The 17092-nt window shown below is 36.8% G+C and overlaps 1 protein-coding gene and 1 long non-coding RNA gene across 10 annotated transcripts in view; one reads left to right on the plus strand and one right to left on the minus strand.

Moving 5' to 3' along the window:
* LOC309607159 overlaps window positions 1–10541 on the plus strand; it is an 89556-nt gene extending 79015 nt beyond the window's left edge. The window contains exon 3 of the long non-coding RNA XR_014232288.1: window positions 10470–10541. This is a non-coding gene — a long non-coding RNA (uncharacterized lncRNA). The remainder of the gene's footprint in view (window positions 1–10469) is intronic.
* Window positions 1–17092, minus strand: part of CNTN4 (contactin 4) — a 950427-nt gene that overhangs the window by 449715 nt on the left and 483620 nt on the right. Inside the window, exon 1 of one of the 9 annotated variants that reach the window (XM_082345361.1) lies at window positions 9–10476. The exons of the other annotated variants lie outside the window; for them this stretch is intronic. Coding sequence (XP_082201487.1) covers window positions 9–15 — 7 coding nt within the window. The 5' untranslated portion in view covers window positions 16–10476. Of the gene's footprint in view, window positions 1–8; window positions 10477–17092 lie in introns of those variants that run through there. 9 annotated transcript variants of the gene reach the window in all.

The raw sequence follows: 17092 nt of genomic DNA on the forward strand, positions 1-17092 counted from the left end.
AACATCACCTGACATGGATGACTACAGCAGCTGCCCAGCTGTGCTCCTTGCTTCCATGATTGCTGCGCTACAGGTTATTCTCCACAGAGAAGCCAGAGAAATTCAAATCATGTCATGACACCCCTTTGCTCAAAGCCCTGTAACCCTCCCTTCTCTCTCCGAATAACACTCAGATTCTTTACTGTGCCTCCAGGGCCCTTCGAGACCCGACACCCTGCTGTGTTCTCTGATCAAGTCTCCCACTTCCTTCCACCGTCTGTCTGACTCACTGCACTCCGGAGACTCTAGGATCTGTCTGGTCCTCAAATGTCCCCAGCAGCATCCTGCCTTAGGGCTCTGAATTCACTCTTCCACTTTTCAGAAGGCTCCTCCTACCGATAATCATGGATTTTGATCCCCCTTTCTTTCTGAAGTCTCCACGTTTATTCTTATCAGAGAAGTTTTCATTGAAAAACCTACCCTGCTTTATTCTTCTTCTTACAACTTTTTACCACGTGAAATGTCACAAAGTCATTTGTGCATTGTCAACACTGTTGGAATATAAGATCCACGAGATCAGGAATTTTGCCTGTTTTTGCTTTTTGCAGTTTCTCTAAAGTTTAGCCAGTTGTCTGACCCATAGGAACTCAAAAAATATTTGCTAAATGAACGGGGTGGGAAAGGCTTTATTCTGGTTTCCAGGATATGCAAGATCAGAGGAGGGTTTTGGAAAGAGAGGTCAAATCAGGGAAATCCTCTACATTCTTTTTTAACAGACTAATGAAGCTCAGATGTGCTAGAGGTTTATACAAAGTCACACAGCGAGGTAGTCAAGAGTAACATCTTGCTAGGCACATGGTAGGATTCTACTTTCTTTGCCTTTGACCACGTGATTTGCGCTGGCAGATGAAATGTGACAGAAGTTATGTGTCACTTCCAGGTAGAAATGTAAATAGCCTCAATGATGTACATTTCCCTTCCTACTGTCGATGGTGTTTAAAGCAGGTGTTAAGAGGAAGCCTCCACCAGCCCAGGTCCCTGAATGAATCAACAGTAGAGGCCCCTCGGCGACAGATCCCCTTGGAAGATGTAGTGTGAGTGAAATACACACATTCCCAGGGTCGTGTCATTGAAACTTTTATTGTAGCACAAGCTAGACTATGTTGCTTATCCCAAATAATACACACAGCTACCAAGTGGAAGAGATAGGACACAAATCCACATCTCCTTCCTATGATTCTAAGCTGCCCTGTGACAAGAGACAGAGCTTTGTTAAAGAAGGAATAGATGAGCCCATAATGCACTGTTTGTATTCGACTGGAGCTCTCATATACACCTCATTTCATTTTCAAGCACAGGAAATAAAGAAAAAAATCTTTAAGCCGTAAGACGTGAAATATAAGTCATTATTCAAAAGTTTCTGAATTCGATATTTAGAAACTACTATCTCTAATACTTACATGTTCATTTTTTCTATTTACCTAATCCATTTTATTCAGACACTTAAATCAGCAGAGCGCCAGAATTATTTTCCACAGGGTTGTTTCTGTAGAGATTTGATTATCTGCTTCTCACACCACAGAAAAATCTCTATAAACCTGCATTTGCATAACATTACAAGAGGCAGACTATTTCTAACGATTTTTCCACCCTAGGAGATCCTAAAGTACCTTCTCAATCAAAGACAGAATTTCATGTTGTATACTTTCAACATAATGAAAACACTGTATTTCTAATTTTATTAGTCTTCGATATTTGGCATATAGGGAAAGGTCAGTTACTCTTTAATTAACCCTAAATATTATTCCCTAGTCATACAGAGTAACAAGTTTGTTCCATCCAAAATGAAAAAAAAAATTCTTGACAATTATAATTTGGTAGAGAAGTGAGAGGCACAGAAACATGGGAAGGGACTCAAGAATTCCAGAAGGCATTTTAAACAACAAATTATAATCAAGTAAGTGAAGAAACAATTTCACCCCATACTCATATTCACTCATGTTCATTCAGCCACCTCAACCACCCTGGGATTTAAACTTTCGAACAGTTTACGAGGTTGCCTTAATATGATCGGACATACTCCTGTATGTGCTCACTGAAACCTCATTTACTTAAGCCTTCTTTTCCCCCTAAGCCAAAATATAGGACAGCATACTCAGCAGGTAAATTTGTGCTTCATCAAGAAAGTAACTAGTACATTAGTCTTCTCTCTTGCTTTTGTTATATTACTACCACATAGCACTTGTAATCTGTGGATGACATGCTCTCTATTAATAAGAATCCCATAACTAAAATAGGGATGGGGTAGAATCCCAAAATTGAGGTTCTGAATATTTTACCGCTTGAGAAACAAGTGCTCCAAATCTCAATAAAGAAGAGATTTTAGACTCTTGCTGACAACTAACTCAGACCTCAGGCAATGGAGAACCTCATCCAACTTATACCCAATGCTTGTTTCTCCATTTAATTCCCTCAGGAATTTGATGTGTGCTAGAGAATTGACCCAAGTACACTCTCTAATGCAGTAATGAATAATGCTGATGTAACTTCCTCCAAGGAATTATTTTTGACTGATGAGTCGAGGGTTCTCTGGCGTTACTAACTTTTAACCAAAGGAAGTTTGATGAATGCTACAAACCATGCTATAAAAGATGGCCATAATACAGAAAGTGCTGCAAGCAAAGCTGTTAAGTAGTTAGACGGGCTTTCTGGGTGTCTTCTGACCCTATGCAATAATACCACACATTGGTCTAGCTGCTCACCATCTTTGAAGCTGCAAACAGGGTTTATTTTAAACTACCCAAAAGGATGGAGAAAACGACATCAGAATAAAGAGGCCATAAACTTGGGATTTATGGAAAACAGATTACCAGAGGACTAACGATGGTGATGCTGTATGGTGGTTAACAGCTCACAGATTCTGGGTTCAGAAAGACTAGTTTTGAGTTAGCCCTCCACCATTTACCAGCTGTATGATCTTGAGAAAGCATTTAAACTCTATAAGCCTTAGTTTCATCTTCTGTAAAATGGATAAAATGTAACCCACAATTAGCATCAGTGCCCAGGGGTGGTATAGAAGGGCTTTAGCCAAAACTCCAACCATAACCCCTATATGTGGATACCTCCTAATCTCTGAAATGGACAACTGGTATTTTCCTAGTCTTATGTACAGCGTGATTGAATGCATTTTTTCTTTCCTTTGTGCAAAAGCTATTTATTACTTCCAGCACGTTATTTCAGCTATGGCTTAATGTATTTTTTAAGGAAATTTATATTGATCCAAAACATATACACCATGTAAAAATAATGTGCTTAAAATAGATATTCAGCTTCAAAACAAGTCTACTATAGTCTACTCTAAACCCAGATTGCCATCACTGATTCCTTAGTATGTAGAATATCTATAACTGCCACTGACTAACCCATTCTGAAAATTAAAATGGGATACTGCACGTAAAACATTTAACACAATGCTGGATACATAGCAAATATTCAGCAAATACCAGATGTTATTATTAATAATGTATTTTGTTGTATACATTTAAGTGTATTTTTCTTAGATTAAAAATTACTTTGAAGGCCAAGGAAAGAAAAAACAACCTTGTTGTCCCATTTGAAAATGCCTTTTAAATGGGAAAAGTTGTTACCATTAGTAACAGCTTGAGGAAATTTGTTCAGCTACAAAACCAAGGAAGTGGATCCTTATCTCCCCATTTATGTATATATGTTGGGACAACATTTGTACAAATGTCATGGCTGTACGTGCACAAATAAATACATCAACTAATTGAACTGATTTTTTGGGCCTTAGCTGCCAGGAGCTATTTATATTTATTTGCCTTTAGTGTTTAACTTCACTGAATTTCTCTTAAAGATACATAGATTTCTTGATATTTTTGAATTATAGAATAAAAGTGATACACACACAAAATCAAGGAAAGAGTGCTGGCTTCATTGCACTTCAAATACCAAATTAAAGAAATATATGTATGTGTACATATGTACATATACATACACATACATACAATAAATTCAATTTTAGCTAGAACCATAAAACTGAAATTGGTTCCTAAAAATTCCAATCATTGGTGATTAGAATGTTGAGAGGCAAACAGAGTTTGCTTTGATTTTTTTCTCTTTTCTCTCTAAAGCATTTTCTCCCTCGAAATAAGCCAGAAGACTTCCTGTATAATAAGATTTAGGTGATTCCGAATGTGCAATTGTGTTTGCTACTACCACTGCAGTTTAAGGAGTGTGGAACCACTCAGACCTCCTAACACTGCCAACTGGGCTCAGGGATAGGACTAACAAGGTTGTCTGGTGACACAGCAAGTAAAAATTAAAATCAGAGGAGCAATTGCGTTTGCTACTGGGAGTCACTAAAGGGAGGCGGAAGAGAGGCAGTAAGACGCTGCCAGGCTTCAAGCACCTGCTGAATTCAGAGTGTGTTGCAGCCTCAATATAGCCTGATAAGGGAAGGTCGTAAAAGAGAATTACAAAAATCAATTCTTGAGGTGACCAAAGCATGAATAAAAATTTCAGCAGCAGCCTGGTTAGAACGGATGAATGCAAAAAAAGTTCATTAGGGAGGAGGAGGGGAGAAGAAAAACTGACAAAGTGTAACACTTTCAACACAATATTTTTCTGGTACTTTCAAGTCATTGGATTAGATGGGAGTAAACAATGGCTGTTTTAAGGGACTGCTGAACACTATCATGTCATTCTCTGACAACTGAGACTTGATAAAGTCCGCTTTTCCCATCCGTAGCCTCTTGATGCACAAGCATCTTTACACTGGGGGACAGTTCGGATTGAGTCTGAGCTCCTCTCCGTTGGTACTTTGATAGACACACAGCAGTGCTTCTCAGATGCTGGTCTTCATGGCTTCAGGCTGCTGGTTCTTTCTTTTGCACCCTTCCGTGGGAACATCTGGGGTGCCATCAGTCACCAGATGTACCATGTTGCTAAAGCTCTATGCTGAAGTTGATCAAAATTATGACTCAGGGGCCCTAAGTCAGGACAAAAATGCCTTACCATTTTTATGAACTTTTGTTCAGGCTCTCTCATTCAAGCGTAAGGTGCTCCTTGCCAAAGACCTTTGAAAGCTCCTGAAACTTCATTTAAAGTGTTAATGCTGAACTTAGAAGAGACATGACAAATTCAGAAGAGGCACTGTTCTTTCCTTTGCATCCCAATGTTTTGGTTCCTATTAAATTTATAACAAAGGACTGACCTTGCTATAATTTTCATGACAGTCTCTGAAATCTTGGTAAGAAAAAGGATTAGGAGAGTAGTAGTAGGTGCAAAAGAATGGAGGTTGCCTTGCAAATGCCTTGGAAATCACAGGGACTGCCAAGCGTAGCTGCCAAAGAATTTGCAAACTATGCCTGGTGGTGACCTGGTCTTTTATCCCTTTCCCACTACAAAGCTCAAGACATTTTGTTCAATGATCTCCCTAAATAATCAATTTCTGAGTTCATATTTACTATGTGTGGAAGTCAGATAACCTCAAAGAAGAAGATATTATCAAGGATGTTTCCCTTAACATTTAACTATGTCCTGTATGCAATACCAAAAAAGACATGATGGGTAATCAGATGTGGAGCCAATTCACTGTAAATTCAACATCCAATCGTAAAAAAAAACCTCAGCACATAACATTTATGAATTAAAATTATATCTGCAAGATGGTCTTACAACTTGCGGACAGGAGGCAGTATCGAATAGTGGTAACAAGCATGGGGACTTAGAGTCATACCGCCTAGATTCAAATCCTGCTCCCGCATGCAGAGTGATGAAAGGCAAACGATTGAACTTCTCTAATTATAAGTTTCCTTATCTGAAAAATAGACGTAATAAAAGAATCTACCTCCCAGGGATGGTGTACAGATTCAATGAATATATACACACACATATACAAGTATGTAAATACTGGGCTGGCCAAAAAGTTCGTTCAGGTTTTCCCGTAAAATGTTATGGGAACACCCAAATAAACTTTTTGGCCAACCCAAAACATACCTGGTTTGGTTCTTTACTACCACAAGAGTAAACACCCCATAATTATTGCTGTTACTATTGTTCATATTAGGATTATCATCGTGAGCATCATCATTTTTACCTAAACGAAAAAACAGAAAGAATTTGGAAGACAAGAAACGTCCATTTTATTAGTCTCTTAAAATAAAATAAATGTGCTCAATGGATAAGCTATAATTTGTTTAGTAAATTAATTTGCATGTAAATTAATGTGGGGGTTATTCGTAATTCAATATGCTTCTCACCTGCTTCTCTCCAAAGAAATATTTATATCAGGGTGGTTAAAAGGTCTATTTTAAACATTTAATCCTATCTACATTCAAACCGCAGGACCCTTAAAATATTATCAATAAGTTTAACATATCTACATAGGTGTTCATTGACTGCTTTTAATTAAAGCTTCACGCGAAGGCACAGACTTTAGTCCTATTTTTTATTCCAAAAGTTTAGACTCTGAGAATGATGTCATCTCATAAACTCCTAGAAGGGAAAAAACATGACAGCGCTTCATTTGTTTTATCCAGTATTAGTGCAATGCCACCCACCTAAGACAGAGAATGATAAATAATTCTCATGGTTATTATAGTGAACCTTCCGCTAAGTAATGAGACTCTGTCTAAGAGGTGACCAGCTTTGACAAAATGTTATACCTGCCTGCTTAAGGATCATGTAAATCTACTGTTGTAGTTTGAAAGAGCAGTACTGTCTGAAGATAAACAAAGAGGCTCACTTGGTGTCCATGGACAACATGCCAACTAGGATGGGGGCTGCCCTACTCTCTCCCAGTAGGAGAGGCTGCACCCGAGCTCATGCTCCATGCGGTGGAAACTACACCATCGCACAGGGCCTTAAGGTCTCTGGGAGCTCAGACCCAGGATTCTAGAACTCCTACAAATAGCTTGCCTGGGGCCAAGCAGCCTGCTTATCCTTTACTGACAAAGGTAGATCATTGGAGAGAAGGGGGCCTTGACGGGAACACAAACCTGCATTGCAGGCTCAAGGCAGTCAGGTTCTAACTTACCTTTTGGTTGGGTATGGAGGATTAGGGGACCTTTGGCTTTTCTCTGTGCTAACTCTTGACCTATGTGACTTTCCCAATAAATCCTGTTCTCTAGTCCATGATGTGTGACATTGTGGAATATGTCCTGAAATCTATGGGAGAGATGTATGTAGATTCAGATGGGAACTGCCATAGCAACTATGAACAATATCATCTTTAAAATGCCCAAAACAAATCACTTTACTATAAAATTTATAGGCATTTGATATTAATAGAAAGAATGCATCACAGAAATACTTAGTAAATTGTGTAATACTGGCCAATGTTTCAAAGGAGTTAATAAAAATATGCCATGAAATCCTAAGACAAGCAAAGAAAGTATAGTATCACCATCAAAGGATGTACTATTCCCTCTAAAGTATAACTCAAATCATATGTCAAATTCTGTATTTTACCTGGTTAAACACTGGTCACATACTCAATGTGATATGAAACTGTGTCTAATATGATAAATATTACTTCTTTAAAAAGTTTATAATTTTTCCAAATATAGTCAGTTCTTGAATGTTTCCACTAATAGGCTGAGATCAGAGACAAGAAATCTGCAAAATTCATCACATTTATCTTTGAAAAAGAGTAAGGAAAAAACTACTCTAAATACCCAAGTAATACACACACACGGTTACACAGAAAGACACATAGACACATACACACACACTTTTCTTCTGATCTAATACTAAATAACTCTCCAAGCTCCACACTATTATATCCTGATCAACCAGACACTCCAGGGAAATCATCCTTTACCAGATTATTTATTTAGGAAGAGCAAAGAATTTGCATATTTTCATGGAATCAATGGATATGTAACTATTACTTCGTCCACAGAATCGGCCTAAGGGATCTTGATCAGTAATATTTCAAATTTTCAAAAGAAAACAGCTTCTCAGGAACACTATTCAACATTATTCCAAGAATGTAGCTCTCCAATGAAATACAGACTGACAGTCATTAACTAGGTAAGCAAAGTGATGCATTATGTTCCCCAAATCATCTCCCACTTCTGAAAATTTATCTTGAATATGTGCCAATAGATTTTCAGGAAGCCCAATCTGCATGCCATTCCCAAATAAGTCAAGGTCTTCAAGGTACAGTATTCTTAAAATACAAAAATAATGAGACTTCCTGAAAACACCGATTTATGTAAAAATAATGTGATTCTTGCCAGACTGCAATGTTTATTGAAATACATGATTTTATTTAAATACAAGTATAACTGTTTAGAACTGACTGGGACATCACAGTTAATCAATATATGTGACTACCTCAGATGGTGATGATGATAACATAGTCTCTACTCTTCTTCCTAGTACCAAATGGTTAAATTTTTATCAGATACCATTAGCTATAAGGAAAAACTGGCTTTAATCATTCAGTTTAGAAGAAGATGAAAGAAATCCATCGACCCACATGTTCCACTTGCTAAAATATCTTCAACACATCTAGATCTTAGCCAACGCAGGACATTCTTATGGAATCCTAATCTGGCCACCTAAAATATGACCTATTCTTTCTATCAAAAATACCCAATCCAGATTCTAAGATGAAATAAAAATGTGTCATCACACAGACTTGAAAATCAATTAACTATTGCCTGATCATCTCAGGGGCCACAAACTCAACTTTCAATTCAGTTCAACAATTACAAGTGATGTTACTATGCGAAAGTGTTACTATGGGAAAGTTCTATCTAACCCACAGTTTTCTTATTTATTAAGCAGAGTTGATCTCAGTGTGTCTACCTACCAGGATAATTGAGAAGATCAATGGAGGCAGATACATTCAGTTGAGTTTTTGTCATATTGTAGGTGCTGAATGAACACATGGTAGAGACTACTGAAAGTTTCATAGTCAAGAACTATTTGAATGCACATGGCATTCCACTGTCATGTTATTTACTTATTGGCCATAATTCTCCATGCTGTTAGTCAGTCAATAACCGCCAAAACATAAAATTAAATCAAAGAGAGTTATAGATTCTATTGTACTTGGTATATCAAATGGATGTTTTAATATATTTAGAAAGTGTATAGCCCATATATTTGTTATTCTTCTTATTGTGTATATTACAGTTGTGCAGGTATACACAATATGTGAGTTCAGAAAATGGTGAATGAGTGCCATGTATGCTCAAATTAGGAATCGTAGAGGAAAGAAATCTCCTTAAAGATATCCAAATTCAAATTCAGACTCCCCATTCTGACACTGCTTCTCTCCCCAATATACTGACCTAATTACAACCACTCAGTATAATACAATAAATACCAAAATAAATGCGGACAAAGCATCTATTTTGTTATGTACAAAATGTATTTCCTAACATCTGCGTAAACATTTCTAAGGCTACGAAAACCTTAAAATTAAACACTTTATTTGCTACCAACACAGAATGGACCACTCCAGAAAATGGTTAAACCGATCTTCTCTTTAAGAGAAGTTCAAACACATATTTTGAATGATATTTGTATTTTCCTAACTTTTCTTCTTTAAGAATGATGGAAATCATGTAAAGACAAGTAAAGAAAAGGTTTTAAAGACAATCACATGTGTTTTCTCATCTACTGGTGCGATATTAATTGCACTGAGGTAAGGACAAGATGACTAAAAGTTGGGGTCAGGCTAAAAAACTTCAATGATTGCTTCTCTTTCTCTACTGAAATAAAGACCAGGTTACTATACATGGCATTCAATGCTCACCTTTCTTCTTCTTCTTCTCACCCTACATGACAGCCCAATGGGGATCTTGTTTTTCTTTGTTTATTCTTTAAACATATGTACCTCATTCTCTTTTCCAGATTCAGAAGGCTTTCACCTGCTTTGTTAAAATTCACAAACCTACTCATATTGAAAGGGCAGCTACAATAGCACCAAACCCTACATTCCTAAGTGAATCCTAATCTCCTTGACACTGCCAACTTCCTGACTTAGCACCAGAGCACTTGACCTGTGTCTCTTTAAGGGCCCTTGTCAGTTGATAGTATGCTTAATTGATCATTTATTCAAAAAAATTATCAAACATCTACAAAGTTCCAGGCAACGTGATCATGGAGATACAGCACTGAATTCTACAGACACATTTTCTCTTTACGTGAAACGTACAATTTAATTGTAGAGACACACAAGTAAGTTAGTACAGACTGAAATAAGAGCAATTAGTGCATGTAAACTGTCATAAGCACTGTAATGATTAAGTAGCAGGTTAATTCAGGAAACAATGAAGGATGCTCTTTATGAAGGACCATAAGGAAACTTTTGGTGTGATGGATTATTTTACTTGCGGTGATGGTTTCGTAGTTGTACACATAAGTCAAAATGTATAAATTTGTACATTTTTTAAACGGTGAGTTTGTTACATGTCAATTATACTCCAATAAAGTTTTTTTTTTTTTTAAAGAAAAGAGAGACCAGTGGAAAGGTGCTGCTTTAGTTTCATCAGGTAAGTTTCTCTGATGGAGAGGGATTAAAGTGCAAAGTCAAAGAATAAAGCCAGTCACAGAAAAACAAGGGGAAAGACCAAGACAGAGTGAACAGCAGGTGTAAATGTCCTGCGCCAGGAAGAGACTGACTTATTTCAGTTATGGAGCGGTTAGAATTCTTAATGAGCCTGGCAGAGAGTTGCATGGGAAGAGGTGAGAGAAGAAGGCAGGGACATCATACATAGGACACAGGCCTCTACATTTTATTCCATGTGCAGTAATAAGCCACTCAAAGTTAAGAAGCGTGATAAGGTAGATTTATGTTTTTAAATGATCACTTTGGCTGCTACGTGGAGAATGGAACAGAAATGGAGAAGAGTGGAAGAAGAGTGAGCATGAGAAGACCAGTTAGAACTGTTCTGTGTCATCTCTGTAAGAAGTGCTGAGAGTCTGCCCCACTGCGGGAACACAGGAGATGAAGAGAAGTGGATTGGGGTGGTTTTAAATTCTTTGACGCTCCTCCTTCTGAAGGATGGAGCCTAATGCCCTTCCCTATAGTGTAAACAGAACACAGGGACTCACTTTGACAAACAGAATAGGGAAGAAATGGCCTTCGACCACCATGGCTTGCACCTAGGCACTGCGGCTTCCTTTTACTTTCTCTCTGGGCCATTTGCTCTTGGAGGAAGCCGAGGGCTCTGCCATGAGGACACACAGCAGACGCAGAGGAGCTCTGTGTGGAGAAGCAGAGGCCCCCCTCCAACTGCCAGGATGAGCTTGCCATCCATGGATGCGACGGAGCCAACCTGAAAGTGGATCCTCCGGCCCCAGTCAAGCCTTCAGAAATTGCAGCCCCAGATGACATCTGACTGCCACTTCCTGAGGTCAGAACCCCCCAGCTAAGCTGTTCCCAAATTCCTGACAAAAAAAAAACTTGCATGAGTCAATAAATGTTCATTACTACTTTATAAAGAGAAAAAAAAGTTGAGAATGACCCTAGCATTCTTCTAATGCTTCCATTATCCAGATATCTTTGTGGGTGGGGAATGAATGGCTTAGATAGTCCTGCCTAAGGAGAAATTATACTAGAAGACACACGTTTAAAACATTGGGCTTATTATGATAACAGCAGTGGATGGCTAAAAACAGAAACAAGATTGCACTTTCACAGATCACTGAACTGAAAGGCACTTCAAAGAATGTTAAAAATAAGGCACTGAAACCAAAGAAACTCCTAAGTCCCACTTGTAAGAGGCAACTGGACTCTCTCAGACTTTAAGAATGGTTTCTGTGTTCAATCTCACACAACTAATACCGCAACTACTCAGCACTCTGTCAAAATATCATGTGTTTAAAGGGCCTCTAATCCCAATAATATTATATGCCAGGCGGTCCCTGTTCCAGGACCCCATTCAGAGGTTAGTCCGGCCCCTTTATGTCACTCACTGTGTGATATTCTGGATAGGCAGAGGTAAGTAAGAAGATGGGTCATATTCTTTCTATTTACAAAACCTTTGAACATCATTAAATAGAATAATAAAAGCAATATAACAGTATCGTTACATGTCTTAGCCCACAATTGATTTATACTAATTTTTGCATAGTACATGGGGTCAAAACTACAATTATTTCCACATATAAAAAATAAGGCATGAAGAGAACATAATCTCACATAAAAATATGATATACCTGAATCAATACCGCCAGGGTGCATCTGATACATCACACTGGGGTATTACATCTATTTTGAGAGTGAGAAAATGTCAACCTTCTATATTAGCATTTCCCAAAATGTGGGATGCACAGCACTGGTATGAGACATAATTTTTAGACTGCACAGAGACAAGGCACTAAATAATACTGACTCACTCCAGAATAAATTCATTCCTTCTTGAATTCTCTTTGATTTCTTCTGATTAAAATAAAGAAGAAAGTCTGAGTTGATGTCAGCATGTCTTAAAAACCTGTCTAACATTTGACAGTCTTATTTTTGTGGAGAAAAATCAGGACTCGGAATCAGAGTCACCTGAGAACAAGCCAGGCTTTCACGCATTTGTTTCTATAATATTTACTTTTATGGTTATTTTTTACTTGTAACAAATGACACTGCTATGATGAAGTTCTTTTGGTAAAAAACAGAGTTAATAAAAATGGAAGTAAATATCTTGTAATAAAGTATAAAGTAATAGAAAAGAAACTGAAAAGCATATATATATATATATATATATATATACACATATACATATATAAATCATTTTGCTGTACATCTGAAACTAACACAACACTGCAAATGAACCATACTTCAATTTAAATAAATAAATAAATAAATAAAATGCTGGCTAAAAAAAATTGGACTAAATAATAATACTCTGTATACAAGGAGTATACAGATTGAACAGAAATAGATGATCACCGAAGTGTCAGTGAGGGTAACACTAGCCCAGAAAACTCATTTTGCTTCCATTCCATTATTTACTTATGCAGAATCTCAGGTTTTAAGTGGTAGAGTTATTTACTTAAAGTTATGAAACTACAAAGTGGCAAATATTGTTACAGATTCCTCGGATTTCTATTCATTAACATAATAAAAAGCTAAGAACAAACTTCAAGAGTGATTTCTTCTCTGTGTATTTTTTTAAATTTTTTGATGTTAGTGTTTGTTTTTCCCTCAGTCTACTGCAATATAACTGACCTACAACACTGTATTAATTTAAGGTATCCAACGTAATGATTTAATACATGTATATATAAAGAAATAAGTATCACTATAAGTGGTAATTACTTTCATTCATTAGTACGCATAGTTACATTTTCTTCAAAAGTGATTCCAAATCACTGAACAAAACATTTATTCATTTACTTCTTTATTGAATTGGGGATTAATTTAGATATTATGAAATCATAAACAATTATGAAGTACAATTGACTGATAATCTCCTTTTCCCTTTCCTCAACTTTTTATTTTTTTATTTTTTAAATTAATTTTATTTATTTTTTTATACAGCAGGTTCTTATTAGTCATCAATTTTATACACATCAAGGTATATACGTCAATCCCAATTGCCCAACTCATTACACCCCTCCCCACCCCCCTGCCGCTTTCACCCCTTGGTGTCCATACGTTTGTTCTCTACATCTGTGTCTCAATTTCTGCCCTGCAAACCGGTTCATCTGTACCATTTTTCTAGGTTCCACATATATGCGTTAATATACGATATTTGTTTTTCTCTTTCGACCTACTTCACTCGGTATGACAGTCTCTAGATCCATCCACGTCTCAACAAATGACCCAATTTCATTCCTTTTTATGGCTGAGTAATATTCCATTGTATATATGTACCACATCTTCTTTATCCATCCATCTATCAGTGGGCATTTGGGTTGCTTCCATGAACTGGCTATTGTAAATAGTGCTGCAATGAACACAGGGGTGCATGTGTCTTTTTGAATTATGGTTTCCTCTGGGTATATGCCCAGTAGCGGGATTGCTGGATCATCTGGTAACTCTATTTTTAGTTTTTTAAGGAACCTCCATACTGTTCTTCATAGTGGCTCTATCAATTTACATTCCCACCAACAGTGCAAGAGGGTTCCCTTTTCTCCACACCCTCTCCAGCATTTGTTGTTTGCAGATTTTCTGATGATGCCTATTTTAACTGGTGTGAGGTGATACCTCATTGTAGTTTCAATTGCATTTCTCTAATAATTAGTGATGTTGAGCAGCTTTTCATGTGCTTCTTGGCCATCTGTATGTCTTCTTTGGAGAAATGTCTATTTAGGTCTTCTGCCCATTTTTTGATTGGGGTGTTTGTTTTTTTAATATTGAGCTGCATGAGCTGTTTACATATTTTGGAGATTAATCCTTTGTCTGTCGATTCGTTTGCAAATATTTTCTCCCATTCTGAGGGTTGTCTTTTCATCTTATTTGTAGTTTCCTGTGCTTTGCAAAAGCTTTTAAGTTTCATTAGGTCCCATTTGTTTATTTTTGTTTTTATTTCCATTACTGTAGGAGGTGGATCAAAAAAGATCTTGCTGTGATTTATGTCAAAGAGTGTTCTTCCTATGTTTGCCTCTAAGAGTTTTATAGTGTCCAGTCTTACATTTAGGTCTGTAATCCATTTTGAGTTTATTTTTGTGTATGGTGTTAGGCAGTGTTCTAATTTAATTCTTTTAAATGTGGCTATCCAGTTTTCCCAGCACCACTTATTGAAGAGACTGTCTTTTCTCCATTGTATACCCTTGCCTCCGTTGTCATAGATTAGTTGACCATAGATGTGTGGGTTTGTCTCTGGGCTTTCTATCTTGTTCCATTGATCCGTGTTTCTGTTTTTGTGCCAGTACCATATTTTCTTGATTACTGTAGCTTTGTAATATAGTCTGAAGTCAGGGAGTCTGATTCCTCCAGCTCCGTTTTTTTCCCTCAAGACTGCTTTGGCTATTCGGGGTCTTTTGTGTCTCCATACAAATTTTAAGATTTTTCTTCTAGTTCTGTAAAAAATGCCTTGGCAATTTGATAGGGATTGCATTGAATCTGTAGATTGCTTTGGGTAGTATAGTCATTTTCACAATATTGATTCTTCCAATCCAAGAACATGGTATATCTCTCCATCTGTTGGTATCATCTTTAATTTCTTTCATCAGTGTCTTATAGTTTTCTGCATACAGGTCTTTTGTCTCCTTAGGTAGGTTTATTCCTAGATATTTTATTTTTTTTGTTGCAATGGTAAATGGGAGTTTTTCCTTAATTTCTCTTTCAGATTTTTCATCATTAGTGTATAGGAATGCAAGAGATTTCTGTGCATTAATTTTGTATCCTGAAACTTTACCAAATTCATTGATTACCTCTAGCAGTTTTCTGGTGGCATCTTTAGGATTCTCTATGTATAGTATCATGTCATCTGTAAACAGTGACAGTTTTACTTCTTCTTTTCCAATATGTATTCCTTTTGTTTCTTTTTCTTCTCTGATTGCTGTGGCTAGGACTTCCAAAACTATGTTGAATAACAGTGGTGAGAATGGACATCCTTGTCTTGTTCCTGATCTTAGAGGAAATGCTTTCAGTTTTTCACCATTGAGAATGATGTTTGCTGTGGGTTTGTCGTATATGGCCTTTATTATGTTGAGGTAGGTTCCCTCTATGCTAACTTTCTGGAGAGTTTTTATCATAAATGAGTGTTGAATTTTGTCAAAAGCTTTTTCTGCATCTATTGAGATGATCATATGGTTTTTATTCTTCAATTTGTTAATATGGTGTATCACATTGATTGATTGGCATATACTGAAGAATCCTTGCATCCCTGGGATATATCCCACTTGATCATGGTGTATGATCCTTTTAATGTGTTGTTGTGTTCTGTTTGCTGGTATTTTTTTGAGGATTTTTGCATCTATATTCATGAGTGATATTGGTCTGTAATTTTCTTTTTTTGTAGTATATTTGTCTGGTTTTGGTATCAGGGTGATGGTGGCCTCATAGAATGAGTTTGGGAGGGTTCCTTCCTCTGCAATTTTTTGAAAGAGTTTGAGAAGGATGGGTGTTAGCTCTTCTCTAAATGTTTGATAGAATTTACCTGTGAAGCCATCTGGTCCTGGACTTTTGTTTGTTGGAAGATTTTTAATCACAGTTTCAATTCCATTACTTGTGATTGGTCTGTTCATATTTTCCATTTCTTCCTGGTTCAGTCTTGGAAGGTTATACCTTCCTAAGAATTTGTCCATTTCTTCCAGGTTGTCCATTTTATTGGCATAGAGTTGCCTGTAGTAGTCTCTTAGGATGCTTTGTATTTCTGCGGTGTCTGTTGTAACGTCTCCTTTTTCATTTCTAATTGTATTGATTTGAGTCCTATCCCTCTTTTTCTTGATGAGTCTGGTTAATGGTTTATCAATTTTGCTTATCTTCTCAAAGAACCGGCTTTTAGTTTTATTGATCTTTGCTACTGTTTTCTTGGTTTCTATTTCATTTATTTCTGCTCTGATCTTTATGATTTCTTTCCTTCTGCTAACTTTGGGGTACTTTTGTTCTTCTTTCTCTAGTTCCTTTAGATGTAAGGTTAGATTGTTTATTTGAGATGTTTCTTGTTTCTTGAGTTAGGCTTGTATAGCTATAAACTTCCCTCTTAGAACTGCTTTTGCTGCATCCCATAGGTTTTGGATCGTCGTGTTTGCATTGTCATTTGTCTCTAGGTATTTTTTGATTACCTCTTTGATTTCTTCAGTGATCTCTTGGTTATTTAGTAACGTATTGTTTAGCCTCCATGTGTTTGTGTTTTTTACATTTGTTTCCCTGTAATTCATTTCTATTCTCATAGCGTTGTGGTCAGAAAAGATGCTTGATATGATTTCAATTTTCTTAAATTTACCGAGGCTTGATTTGTGACTCAAGATGTGATCTATCCTGGAAAATGTTCCATGTGCACTTGAGAAGAAAGTGTAATCTGCTGTTTTTGGATGGAATGTCCTATAAATATCAATTAAATCTATCTGGTCTATTGTGTCATTGAAAGCTTGTGTTTCCTTATTTATTTTTATTTTGGATGATCTGTCCATTCACGTTAAGTGAGGTGTTAAAGTCTCCCACTATTATTGTGTTACTGTTGATTTC

The sequence above is a fragment of the Balaenoptera borealis genome (assembly GCF_965194805.1).
Source record: "Balaenoptera borealis genome assembly, chromosome: 12".
NCBI lineage: Eukaryota > Metazoa > Chordata > Mammalia > Artiodactyla > Balaenopteridae > Balaenoptera > Balaenoptera borealis.